Source organism: Nuphar pumila, chromosome 3 (genome assembly GCF_984573655.1).
Source record: "Nuphar pumila chromosome 3, dmNupPumi1.hap1.1, whole genome shotgun sequence".
Classification (NCBI taxonomy): Eukaryota; Viridiplantae; Streptophyta; class Magnoliopsida; order Nymphaeales; family Nymphaeaceae; genus Nuphar; species Nuphar pumila.
Genome location: NC_143251.1, coordinates 126,002,043 through 126,016,727, shown reverse-complemented (window position 1 = coordinate 126,016,727; position 14,685 = coordinate 126,002,043). Strand labels below are relative to the sequence as shown.

Below are 14,685 nucleotides of genomic sequence, written 5' to 3'. Positions count from 1 at the left end.
AGGCTTCATTTTCGCTATAAGCTAATTTAGCCTGCTTATATGCATTCTTGTGTCCATTCAAATATTAATTATATCCCAATGCCCTTCAATATTCTCCATTATAAACTTCTATTTCATATCCTTCATTGCCTTTGTGGACCAGAACCATGGTGTAAATATATCTGATTCATTGTTTGAGACCTGCAATATAGCTCTTGTATGCATGGAGACTAGCTTTTATCATATATCAACCATGGCATCTCACTATTATCAACCAACCATCACCTACAACAGTGAATCTAATGGGTTTCCTGTATCCATATATTAATTCTACAAAAGGCCTAAGATACTTTATTCACATTCACTGATATCAGATATAGTTGCATAATACCTAGCTGTCACCCCTTTGCATATTCATGTGAAAACCGAGAACAATAACATCCTTATGAGCTCAATCTTAATATTCATATCAAAGGTTTGTAGATCTATAAACTTCTTTGCTGACTCATTGCATCCATGCTACTATTTTACTGTTCTTTGCAGTGAATGGTAACATTGCTTATGACTTAAAACTAGCATCAGAGATTTAGAAGCACAACTTACAGGATGCCTTTATTTGGTCAGTTATATTGTGGTCATATTTCATCATCAAAAGAAAAAATAACTAATAAAAGAAAAGAGAAAATAAAATTGCAAATAAAATATATGCTCTGCATACATTTTTTAATAAAGGGTTTAACATCCAATATACATGTTCTATTTGCAAGCATTCTTACCTAGCCGACTCAATAGTGTAACAATTGCCCCAGTATCAGCATGGCGATACATCTCCCCAAGATCTGCAACCACAGGTGCAGCTGCTGTATGAACTCTAATTCGTCTTTCGCCAGATGATGATGTGTACCTTGCACTTGCTAAGGACATTTCTTGTTGTACAAGGTATGAGACCATCTATGTACACTTTTATTACATCTCAACCCATCATTAGCCTTAAAATGAGTAAAAGCTACCTAAGCATGCAATAAAATTATAAAGTGCCTCGATGAACTATTTATCTAACCCGTAAAAAATGACAATTTGGGATTTTCTATACTAAGAAGAGAATGATGAACCAATTCATAATGAGATCCAAAATGTAAAGAATGGCAGCACCATTATCCACTTACATTGTGAATTTTCCGCGTATTATCAACAAAACAGAACTTCAGTTCCCATTCTCACAATTTAGTAAGAAAAGGCCATTGCAGCCTTCTTCAATTAAGACATGTAAATTGTAAAGCATGAAAGGATACAAAAGAGCAACTTGAAAATATACAGTCTGGGTGGTCAGCAATGTCTCCTCAAGTGATAGTTGCACAGCAAAGGCTTTATCACAGTCAATTGCTGGAAGTGCCATTAGGTCAGAAGACCTCAACATAAAATGACCATGATAAGTAGTAAACCGCACCCCTGGAAAATCAAAGAGAATGATAGTAAGTTAGATAAAAGAAATAAAGGCCAGAAAATGTGATTTCCGTTGTAAACCAATGAATCTTAACCAGTCTCCAATATTGGCATTTTTTTAAAATTTTCATGTTTCTGAAAGATGTAAAAAGTAAAAAGTACAAAGTTTAAATAATCCAAAGTCAAAATATCAAAACAATATCACAAGAATGCTGCAACATTATTGTGATGTTTTTCTTCAAAATATCCATTTATAAAAAAATTTACATTTGTATTCTTCTTCAAATCCTAGAGATTTTCCAGGGAAAAAACTTTACTTATAGGCTCTCACAAGTAAAACCAATTTCCTACATTATTTGGGAAAAATATAATGGAGATACCATTCCCAAGCATTGGTACCATGAGGCACAAACCTTTTCCACACCTTACACGCATAACAGCTTCCCAAGCAGTCTCCCTGGTAAGGTCCCTGGTCAACTCATGTCTGAGCTTTTCTTTAGGAAGGCTTCCCCGAAACGAAGGATAATAATATACCTGGCCCCCAGTATACTTTGCTAGGGTTCCTGTCAAAGGGAAAATCTTCTTAGGTTGAACAATAACATGTATGAAGAGAAATTAACTCATATCTGTGTAATAGTCTCAATACCTAAAGAAACTATATCACAATACTTATCACACAAAGCATATAGATTAACCGCAATCTGATACTTGACAAGATCTGCAGCCATTTGCTTATAAAATGGATCCTCCGGTACTCGTACAGTATATTCTTTATCTGTTCCATAAATACGCATGTCATCCCCACGCAGCTTTAGACGGCCTATGCCAAGTGAGGGCAACGTGCTCTGAAAGATGAGCAACTTTCCACCAAGTTGGCTCTGTTAGAGAGTCAAAAACAGAATTCTGTTAAGACCTACTCTCAATTTAGAACCAAAGAATAACAAACCATAAATTACTAGATTAAAAGGTCTGCACTGGTAGCCAGAAACAAAAACCCACCATAACCATTTGTGCTGCTTTAACAGCAGGTCCAAAGGCAGATTCAACATTTGCAGTGTCTTGGAACATAGAAGGCAGACTATCCAGGAAAGCATCCACTACAGCTCTTGACTCTGACAAGTTAACGAGAAGATCATCCGGCAATGGCAGAAAAATGTCATCAAGATCTGCCACAACCATCAGTTGAGGCTGCGTCAAAGATGACTGGCACAGGACAAAAAACAACAACAATAAGTTGGAGTAATTTTTACTAAGCATGCACAATCAAAGCTAGGGGGAATACCTGAAGCTCAGAGGCATCAAAATGAAAGCAAGACAACTGCTTTCAGAAAAGATAGATAACTAAACGTAAACTCAAAGTTCCAAATTGGCAGGCATACCTTCATGTTATAGAAATGTAGAGTGCTGTCAAATGTTAAAAAGCCGATCTGTGTTCTTGGGAATCCAGGCAGGTTATTCAAACAGGCTTTTATAGTGTTGGCTATGATCTGGAGGAAAAAAAAAAGTGCCACATTAGCTAGAAGTCAAAAGATATGTTTTCCCCGGACCTATTGCATTATGATATGGTGAAGAATACTTGCTGGACTTTGGAACTAAATATTAAATGGTTGACCAGAATAACTATAATGGCCTGATTTCTCGTGCCTGAGAAAAGGTTTCACAAAGTTTTTAAGAAAAGTGATCTATTTGGTCAAGAAGCACACACAAAGCAAATGGTTCAAATTTATCTAATGTGCGTACTTAGCGCCCAACATCCTCTCTTGATGCTTGGCACTTCCAGTTGCTGGTGCCCGGTGCTTCTAGGCGATGCTTATATAGAAGCTTATGTTTTTATATGAATATGTCATTCTGTCTACGTTTTCTTTCTTTACATGTTGATCAAATTTTCCATTTGCAGTACACATATAAATATGTGTGTTTGTACACAACACAGCCTCACCCTAGCACCCTTTTTTCAGAAAACAAGCATACTGCACAGTATACAAGCACCTGTACCTATGTGACAGACTCAATAATCTAGAAAGAGGATTCAACAACAACAAAGACTATGGATTTAAGAATAAACTGATTACCTCTAGCATGCCACTCTTGACAGCTGTCAATGATACATCAATAAGGAAAAAGAAAAGTGGTGGCATTGGAGGCCGGACCATATACTCAGTAGGAGCAACAAATTCCACACTACCCTTTGAGAGTTCAGGCCGTTGATCAATGTCACACCGCCTACCATTTGCATCCAAATGTGCAAAATAATCACCAGAAACTGAATAGAAACAGTTTACAAACATTATTGACATAAAACAGAAATTGCCAAATTGTTTAACAGAACAGGAAAAATGAAAAAGAAAAATGTGAAATGAAGCAGACCAATTTCGAAAAGGCAAAGACATGTTCAGTGACTTGGGGAATTGTCAAGTTAGCTTCGAAAGAAACAGAATGGGTATGCCTTAGTGGCTCCATTATCTGAGAAGGCCAGTAGAATTATTTGTTCTTTAGCATGATAACTAATTTTAAATAACAGAACCAATCATAAAATGCTAAATGACTAACAAATTGCACATCTCTTAATAATTGTAAATTTATAAGGACCTTTATAACTTTAGCTATATATATATATATATATATATATATATATATATATATATATATATATGGGTTAATATTTGGTGCCTTTGAAGGCACCAAATTATATGGAACTATTGAACTGAAAATCATACGTTTTAGGTTTTTTTGTAAGTTAAATCTTATGGATGTGATCTACAATGCTTGTTTAGTGGGAAATGAGTTTTGAATCATATGATTGTGACACAAGCAGGTTTTTTAAGGGCTTCAAAAATGAACGGTCTACAATGCACTAAAATTTCATGACTCAAAAATTCATATTGTTGAATCGAAATAACATGATCCAAGATTTGATCCTTAGCAAACAAACCTTTCTCAACACATCTATGTGGTCAGATTGAGTTGATAAAGCTTGAACCTATGATTTTCAGCTCAATAGTTTCATATAATTTGGTGCCTTCTAAGGCACCAAATATTAACCCTATATATATAACCTCTCTCTCTCTATTTGTTTTCAAAGTGAATAGTTATCATCTTGTAAAACAAAAATCATTCATTGGAAAAGTCAAATCCCCCACTTAAAATATTAATCCACAATAAATGAAAAAATTAAATGACCACCAATCAATTATCAATAGAAATAAGTGTTCCATAGGGATTCGGCCAGCGGGTGATGCACCCATATCGATGCGACTTGGGTGCGGCACCCACATCGACGTGACTCGGGTGCGGCACCCACATGGACGCGACTCGGGTGCGGCACCCACATTGACGCGACTCGGGTGCGGCACTTGGTGCGGTCAAGCCGCAACGCACCCAAGGTCATAGCAGTCCAATTCTAGACTTAAAAAAATAAAAAATAAACCCAATGAAATGGGGTTTGCGGGGGATTAGGGCAAAAAAATCATCTTCTCCTCTGAGCAAGCCCCGACACCGACGCCTCCTCTTCTCCTCTAAGCAGTCTCCAACCCAGCCCATCTCCGGCGCAACGACTCCAGTCTCCAGGTATGTGACTCTCTCTCAATCTCTCTCCCCCCGTTTCTCTCGCTCTTCTCGTTCCTGCCCCGCCCCACCCCGCCTCTCTCTCTGCGTACCTCTCTCTCTCTCTGACTCTATCCGGTAGATTTTCTTTTTCCGCAAGGGGTTCCAGTCCCCTATTTCTGCACTGATGTTGTAGTGCATTGAGCTTTGGCCTTGTGCACATTGTTTTTGTCAAACAAATAGAGCAAGAGATCGGGTGTCATTTTGTGGCAAACGGCAACAACAAGGGATCAGGGTGCCATTGAGTCGATTAGGCATCAAAAGATTTCAAAAGAGAGGGTACTTGGGTCGCATGCAGGTACATTTTGAACAACATGAGGTATTTCGTTGATAAAGTAACCATGGTTAAACTAACAACACTTGGCAAAAGGATGGTTTTGACTAAACGGAGCAAAAAGAAAGGATGGATTTGAGATTAAGAACAAGGCAGCAGTGGATTTGAGATTTACCAATGGATATGGAAAAAACCCACAAAAAAAAACATGGCTTCTTTATTGGAAACATAAGCCGGTGGAATGGCTCCTTGATCTGGAGATCATGGCTCCCTAATCTGGAGATCATGTGTAACTATATTTACATCTAATTCCCTAATCTGGAGATCATATGCAGCTTTATTGCATGCATGATGAATTGATGATATTATGATAATTGTTTTTTATTTCATTAGTGTTATTGTTAACTGTTAATATATATATACCCTCCCGCACCTCGCACCCAAATTTTTTTAAAGTGCCGCATCGCTGCACCTGCACCCGCATCTATGTGACATAGTATTTCATTTATCATTAGGGGTTCTCTATTATTATGAGCATGCTTATTTGTAAAGAGTTCTAGTCTAATGGGCTAACTGGACTAACTTATTTGTTTTATTTGCAATACAGGTCTTTCACCCACATTTGTCATTAATAAAAAATGGATGAAGAAGAAAGATGTTGATTCTTGTGATAGATTTTAGCAATTGAGTCTTTGTCATCATTAGAATCTTAATACAAACTTCTCTTCTTCTTCTTGCCTTCTTTCTCCTAAACTCAGCAAAATTTTCAGCTGATTTACAGATGAAACTGTTATGTTGTTCATTGCTCAACTAAATGACTTTTTTTTTGTTTCTTTCTCAAAAATTGATTAAACTTAGCCTGTAGGCTAGGAATCAGAGCTTGGTTTGCTAACTTACGGTTTTCACTGCATCATTATGAAGCACATTGGTTGTCTTTGCTTTATGTAACTCACTAAGAACTGACAGCATTGCAATTCTTCGTCTTTCATTGCTTTGAGAATTTTGGGATATCTTGTTCCTATTGTGTCCCCCCGCACAATGCAAGGCAGTGTGTGTGTGTCGCATTATTTATATACATATATATAGGGAAAATATAAGGTGGTTCTGCACCACGATACCTTACTGTGGTACACACTCTTCTTTTACAGTTCTAGCCGCCAAATGGTAGATCTAACCGTACAGATGTGTTTAGAATGCTTTATTTACTATTTTAGAAGGTTTTACATATCTAATACATCATAAGATCCTATTTTTGAGACAATAAAAATCAACGGTTCACAATTCATGAAAATAAGGTTGGTCTAAAAATTGTATAAAACATCATATTTCAGTTAACTTTATCACATGGAAATAGTAAATAGAACATGTTAATCATGATCCAATTGTTAGATTTTGTCTTTGGAGCATAGAACTATGTAAATTAAGTGTGTACCACCATAGAAGCATATATATATATATATATATATATATATATATATATATATATATATATATATATATATATATATATCATGATGCAACTAAGCCCTCTCGGGAGCTTGCTTAAGAATAAGAAAGAGGAATCTCATGGAAATACTATGGAATAAGGTGAACGAAAATGTGCAAAAGCTCTGTTAGCCTCTGCCAACCCATGAGTCAATTCCTATGTAACATGGACTCATCAAACTATGGTTTCTAGTCGAGGAAGCGGGAGCGGGAAGTGAGGCACTTTCAAAATTTTAGGAAGCGGGAAGCATGGGACAACTTAGAAGTGAATCACGAACCATCTCGGAAGCGAACCGGAAGCGACCTAGGAAGCGAGGGAGAAGCGAAAAAAGAGAAAAAAATAAAAATAAAAATAAAAAATGAAAAAAAGAGGGAAGCGAGCATCCCATAAAAGGGAAGCACGCTTCCTATAAAAGGGAAGTGCGCTTCCCAAAAAATAGACGCTTCCCTGCGCATTTCGAAAGCGCACTGCTTCGCACTTCCCCACATGCCTAGGCGCTTCCAGTAACTCTGCTTCAAACAGGGAAACACACCCGCATCGCACTTGCACCCATGTGGGTGCAACACTTGGATACGGCTTCCTTTGTGTCAGGTAAGTCAACCACATCCAGGTCCATTTATGTGCCAAAAGTAGATTTGGTTATCCCTAACCAAGTCTCTCTCTCTCTCTCTCTCTATATATATATATATATATATATATATATATATATATATATACACCTGCACCTATGTGACATAGGTCTCTTCTTTTTTGCGTATAGCAGCGCCACTCCCCTCTGCATTGATTAATTTGAAAGTCATATTTGGCTTGTACATTTTAAGTGGCATTGTGATTGTGTTCTTGTTCTAGTAGCTAATAAATTTTGAGGTTTGGAGGACTAGTGAGGTGATTACTTGTGGTGGTTGAACTATTGTTGAGATTTGCCAATATCAATCCTTTTGTTAAGTGGGATTTTTTAAAATCTCTTCATAAAATTTCTAAACTTTTTCTACTTGTATGGAAAAATGTTTATTGATAAAATTTCATGCATCTTATGTGCATTTCATTAATGATATATATATATATATATATTAAGATTGATGTTTGGTCTTTTGTGCTTAAACCCATTCTAAGTTGTGTGAATAAATCCTAATGGGTTGGGACTTGTGAGATTTCTCTCTTTCATTATTATGTACATTAAATATGCTTTAATTGCATGCTGCATATATATATATATATATATATATATATATATATATATATATATATATATATATATATATATATATATGTGTGTGTGTTTCATATTGATTATTTTGTTCACATTGTTGTATGCATGAATTTAATTATCTCCTCTTATCTTGAGGGTTTTTTTGAATTGTTATATTTTATATATTCATGTTGTCGTTGATGATTTGTTATTTCATTTGAAATGCTTTTCTAAAAATCCTTGGGATATTATTTATGCATAATTGTTTATCTCTTCTTGATGATTTATAGTTCCTTTAGTGATCAAATTCTCTTATGAACAATATTTATGTTTTCTTGAAAAATATGTTGAGTTTGGGTTTATGATTTGATTTCATGAAAATTTATCCTTGAGGTATGCTCAACTTGTTCTTAAAGATGTCATGGATTAAGAAAGAAATATCTTTGATGCATCATATCATGAAGATAGAGATAGTTGATGAAGGCGTTTGGAGACGATCACCAATAAAAACATTTGGAGACTTATATTTGCAAAATTCTCTGATGCATCATAAAGATGATGAAGATATTTTAAAGACTTGGTATTTAATGAAGACTTGTATTTAATTAAGACCTTCAAGGACTTGTTTCAAACTTTCAGTTATCACACTCCAAGTTTGAGGGGGGTGTTAATATATATATATATATATATATATATATATATATATATATATATATATATATATATATATATATATATATATATATATATATGTATGTATTGTATGTTATGTAATGCTCTCTAAGGGCAATTTGATCTTGTTATTTTCATGTAAATAGTGATTGTCCACTATAGACAATATTATATTTTTTTTTGTCTTTATTATAGTGTAGGGGGTGACTGTTCGAAAAATCCAAGTAGCTGGTATGATTGTTCCAACAGTCATAAATATGATTGTTGAAACCGTGACTGCCTATGGGACTATTCCAATAGTCATAACAGTAAATGCCTCTCTTAAATGCCCATCTTGGCTCTATATATAGCGTCTTTCTCCTCTTTGTAAGATAATAATGCTTCTCTTAAGCATTCATGATCAATAAGATGAATATTTTTTATATTTTTGTGTTTCTCACTTTAGTTCTTTGATGTCTTGAATGCACTTAGTACTTGCGTAGTGCCTTTGTGCTCTTGTATTGTCCCTTAGTTGGACTTGTGTATGTGCATGTGCACTTTGTGTTTATGATCTTATAAGCCCTTAGAGACCCTCGTTTTGTATTTTTGCATATTTCATTACAATTATGACTGTGGAAGTGATAAGTTGGATGGATCAACAACCCCTTAAGTCCATACCATCATTGAACAGAGCACATATATTGCATCGCCATTTTCTGCCTCCATCTGTAAAAGTGACATATGGGTTAACATAGGTGCGGCATCTTCTGCAACGGATAATCCCTGCAGATGTAAAGCCAACAACTGGTACTTCTTCCTGCAGAATGGACATAGCAACAGAAAGTGAAAGTTGAGATGATACATCAACATAAGAAAAATTGCTAAAAGATAATAAATGTTACATAAAAGCATGATAAGCACAGAGACTACTGACCCCATCAGGTGGTTCTGCAAGAGGATGAACCACAGCCCCTAGAGGCAAATGCCACCTTGAAAGTAATGACTGGGAATTCGGAATTGCACTAGTCGTCAACCGTAAATACCTTGAGTGGCAATTTAATGGGTACATTTCACCGAAAGAACTTGGCACCACATCACCATCCAATGGCCTTGGCAATGATTTGGAGTCAATTCCAGAGTCCATCGATCCAGGAATAGGGCCCACGGATAATGATTGGAACTCCTCAACAAGTCCTTGAAGCATTCCTTGCATTGAATCCTGAGTCACAGGACCAACCATACGTGGAGGAGGAACAAAACCCTGCTGTAAGCGGAAAGGGTGTTGTTGCATAGGTGGCTGTAAACCAGGTGTTGAAGCAGGAAATGATGGCTCAAATGATGAAGGCGCACTTTCTCTGGGACGCATTGTGTTTACTCCTGGTGGGGGAGGTCCCATTGGAACTAAAGGAGTCTGCACAAGGGGACGCACAACAGGAGGAGGGGGAGGGGTCAAAAACTGCTGAGTTGGAGGATGAGAGCCTAATACTTGATTACCTACAAAAGGTTGAACAGGAGGGGCTGCTACTTGTTGACCGGCAAAAGGTGGGCCAGTGGGGTTCACAATGGATTGGGCAGTTGAAGGATACTGTGGAGAAGGGAAACGCTGATTCTGTCCCAAATATGAGGGGTACGACAATGGTGGTGGTCCCATAGCAGAAGGGCCACTAAACCTAGGTGAAGCCACAGGTCTGTTAAGAGATGGGTCAGACCCAGACACAGGTCCAGACGGTTGAAAAGGCATCATAGGAGGGGGAGCACCAAAGGGGAAGGCAGGTCTGGCAACATAAGCTGGAGCTCCTGGCCTTTCATTTCCCATGGGCTGCATTTTCAATTGATATTCTTAGTCTAGTTGCTGCCCATACTAAAAAAACCTGCCATATTTTCAAACATCAGGTTATTGCAAGCTTGTGAAGGGTATAGCTATGAAAAGAAACTATACAACAAGAAATGTTTCAGAATCCATTTAAACATGAAGGTCTCCTGCTTCTCTTTCTTTAGGTAAATATAAAGGCTGCAACGAGACATTCACCATAGTTCACAAACTGATCCAAACAAAGGAAAGTAGGCAGATGCCAGGTGAATGAAAGATAAAAACAAATAGCAAAGAATTGATTATCAAGTCAATACAGCCCAATTGATAAGACCACCAGACTTGATCAAAATGTGGATACTAAGACAAGTGGTATAGCAAAGTAGCTCGAGAATTAAGGTTCTTTCTTTTACCAAATACAATAAGTTAAAATGCATCAAAGACATACGGCACTTGAGCAGATAGTAAATTCTATAGACTACCATCCTCACTCCTACCATTTGCAAATTTTTTGAATATTAAGTTTAAACACACCAATTCAACAGATACAAACACAAATCGACATCTAGAAGACTGAAACTTTGATACTTCCACACAGTGCAATCATATTTTCGAGAGAATGCATTCTTATGCAAATTATCTTGAATTCAGGAACTGCGTATATACGCCACAGACACTATTATAAAAAAGAACAGATATTTTCATTAGAGAAACAGGTACAACTATGTAGGCACTGGGATCAACCTGGAAACCTTACGGGCCAGACGACACGAAAGTGGCAAAGTAAGCATATCAAATCTGGCACTTGTTGTGTTTAGTTTAAGTAAAGTACAGAACCAGGACTTTAAATTTTTGGTTTAAAATGAATATAAAATCAACGCAGTTAGATAACACTGAAGGTAAAAAAGCAAAAACACAAAAAAAGCAAATCCCGACTTTGAATATTTCGAACGCAAGAGACTATCGGCAATTTGAATGCTCAACCAAAACGTACAAACGAAACCGTTTCTGCAAATTCAAATGGACAATCTAATCATCACACTCCACACAGACAGCCACCGAAAAAAAAAAAGGAAAAAGAAAAGGGAAGAACACCGACCACAACAAAGGATGAACAGACCAGAAAGCAAAAAACGAAACGGAAAACGGAGCCCCAAATTGGAAAAACCCTAGATCCTTTCAACAACCGACCTGCCGAAAACGAACAACGAAGCAAAACAACGAATTCTAAAATTAGAAACTGCCCATATAAAAATTTCCCAATAAACCCCAAAACGCAAATTAGAAACCCAAATCTGAGATCGTCCAGTGACATAGAAACAGACACAGATCGACCCAAAACCCTAGAAAAGGGAAAAAATAGAGAAAATATGAGAAAATAAAATGCATAGGCGAGAGATCTCGATGGATCTCTCTCGTCTAATTCATCAAGTACCAGGAGAAGATCAAAATTTGGAAATTTATTATCAAATTTAAAATTAAAGAGAGAGAGAGAGAGAGAGAGAGAGAGAGAGAGAAATTTTACCTGTTGATCGCCTCCATATGATGGTGCAGAGTTGCGGAAGGACAGACGCTTCAACTACATAAATACCAATGACAAATTACAATTCGTTAATATAAATTTAACGTTAAAAACCTTGATTACAGGCGGAAAGAGTTAATAGAGAAAGGTGGTAGAGTCTGATAACGGGTATACTAGTATTAAATTAATGTGTGATCTGAAATACCTAAACTAACCTTCGTTTCTCAATGAATTACGAGGTGAAAGAGAGGCTGTATATGGTTTCGGACCTTAACCGGAGCAAATCCAAATCCAACTACAGGTCAGAGAAACTAATCTCCTTTTTTGAAAGCGAGGTCAGAGAAACTAATATCATGATCATAAGCACAAATCTCATTATTAGGTTTTTCTCGGCAAAGGAAATCTCCTGATAAATTAAAAAAAAATCTTCCAAATCTCAAGAAAATATAGTAATTTAAAATCTAAATATATACAATAAATTATATAAATATAAAATCATTTAAACTATATAGATGTAGCATTAATAACATGATAATAGTAAGATAAATACACGCAATTTAAAATGATCCATCTTTTCAAAACATCATATTTTTTTGGAAACCATATCAGTTTTTTAAAATGTCACGATAAAATCACGATATTTTCAAAATCGTGAGATTTAAAAAAAAAAAGCGATATTGTGGCTATGCTCAAGATAAAAGAAAATATGTGGGCCACCTAGTGGATCGGATGGGCGTATCGGGTTTTGTTGGTAAGATACAAGTCGGGGTCCAAATAGGAAATCGGTCAAGGTTCCTCTTGTTTCTTCATTTTTTTAAGGAAGACGGTTTTGATGTTGGATACTGGGTCGTATACATTTGGATCTGAATCTGTAATTAGGTATACGAGAAGATTGGATTCGGGTCAGATGTAGGAAATTACTGAATCTGGCCTAATTAACTTTTTCACAAGAAAATCTTTCACCAAACCAGACCCGATTAAGTTGTCGCCTCTAATGAAATATGGCTTTACACGTTGATGTTCGAAATTAATGAGATCTGGACAATTAAGCTGGTTATAAAATGAATATATGGATTTTTTGCTGCGTTGATTAAATGGATGTGTATTTCAAATATCTGATATTCTGACTCAAATCTTAAGCGTTGGCTCCCCCATACATGCCAAGCATGACTCTCTCTCTCTAACCATTACTATATATATATTTATATATATATATATATATATATTTATATATATATATATATATATATATATATATATATATATATATATATATATACAGTAATGGCTAGGTGCTAAATGAAATATATCAAAATGATACGTGCTAAATGTTTTTTTTTTGTTCTTCTGGTGTTTTTTTTAGCAGTTCTGATCCCATAATGTGTTGGGCATAGTAGATTTCCGAGAAATTCACACTTTGATCAAGTGTTTTTGATGAAAAAAATGATATTTAGAGTCTCGAAAATTTACAAAGATTTTGAACTGTTGAATTTTTAAACCTTATAAAACCCACCCATGTATTAGAATGGAACACTTTAAGAGTTGATCCCTATAAAATCAAATACATATATCACATCTGTACGGTCAGAATTAAAAAATGAAATGAAAAAACCTAAAAAACTCATTTAACGCATATCATTTAGCACCTACCCATTACTCTCTCTCTCTCTCTCTCTCTCTCTCTCTCTCTCTATATATATATATATATATATATAGCTTGCCTTGTTTATGTTTGACCTCTTTTGGCATTATAAGCTTGGCATGACTCATGAGCTTGAGCTAAGCACAATTTGGTATTTTCTATTTTGATAATTCAAAAGAAAAAAAACCAATCACTGACTGCAAATTGGCCGGCTTATGGCTGGTAAAACCCTTGAGGTATCTCCTATCCATTGGGGAGTGCACCCAGATTTGACCTTGCAGCAAGGGATGCCACCAGTGGGGTTGTAAACTTATGACGCCCGGTCAACTTGGTGACATCCACAACTCGCTCCTACCAGATGAGTGGACCCCTTGTAGGCACAAGTTGGTAATGTAAAAAAGTAGATCTGAATCAGATCCAAGGAGATAAGGTTGAATCTGAACCTGAAATACATGTGTTAATACTGGAACCAGAAAAAGAGAACAAAATCGTAAACAAATGTAATCGGTTCTGATTTTGATTCAGATCAACTCCATATCCAACTTAAAATGCTGATCCAAACCCAAAAGTATTCTGATTGAATAGATCTGAATCCAATATGAATGCATCTTCAGAGTTTACTTAACGGATCCAAATCCGAAAATAACAAGTCAGACTTGGATAAGATATCCGACCATATCTGATTCATTTTTTTAGCCCTGTTTTTAATGGGGACAAACAGAGGAATTGGACTTTCACTCTTGTTTAAATCCTTAAAAAGAAAAAAAAAACTGATACCATGAATAAATGAACACCCAACTAACTGTATCTAAATCATGGCTAGGAACTTGGACGCTTATCCTACCACCGGTGGCTCCGGTTGTTTGGTAGGAGCAGTTCTGCAAGTCACCATCCGATGGGACATTGTAAGTTCGAACCCGACTGGCATGAGGTGGTTGAATAACTGGCTAATTGTATAGGGCTTGACTATTAGAAAGGAGGGGAGCCTTAATATCCCAGCTTGATCGTTAAAAAAAAAATAGGAGACATATCCTTGGTATCTTTGAGGGTGTGGACTCTCTCTGATAGAGTCATTGCTCTAGGTGG

At 36.3% G+C, this 14,685-nt stretch overlaps 1 protein-coding gene across 1 annotated transcript in view; it reads right to left on the bottom strand.

Annotated features, from left to right (window-relative positions):
• The window catches only part of LOC149843661 (protein transport protein SEC24 A-like), a 31,915-nt gene extending 19,920 nt beyond the window's left edge, over window positions 1-11,995 (bottom strand). Inside the window, exons 1-10 of the mRNA XM_090000000.1 lie at window positions 11,961-11,995; window positions 9,560-10,496; window positions 9,304-9,442; window positions 3,495-3,685; window positions 2,802-2,909; window positions 2,422-2,625; window positions 2,069-2,300; window positions 1,836-1,985; window positions 1,272-1,428; window positions 756-883 (exon numbers count right to left, since the gene is read on the bottom strand). Coding sequence (XP_089856126.1) covers window positions 756-883; window positions 1,272-1,428; window positions 1,836-1,985; window positions 2,069-2,300; window positions 2,422-2,625; window positions 2,802-2,909; window positions 3,495-3,685; window positions 9,304-9,442; window positions 9,560-10,450 — 2,200 coding nt within the window. The 5' untranslated portion in view covers window positions 10,451-10,496; window positions 11,961-11,995. The remainder of the gene's footprint in view (window positions 1-755; window positions 884-1,271; window positions 1,429-1,835; window positions 1,986-2,068; window positions 2,301-2,421; window positions 2,626-2,801; window positions 2,910-3,494; window positions 3,686-9,303; window positions 9,443-9,559; window positions 10,497-11,960) is intronic.
• Between the last annotated feature and the right edge of the window lie 2,690 nt (window positions 11,996-14,685).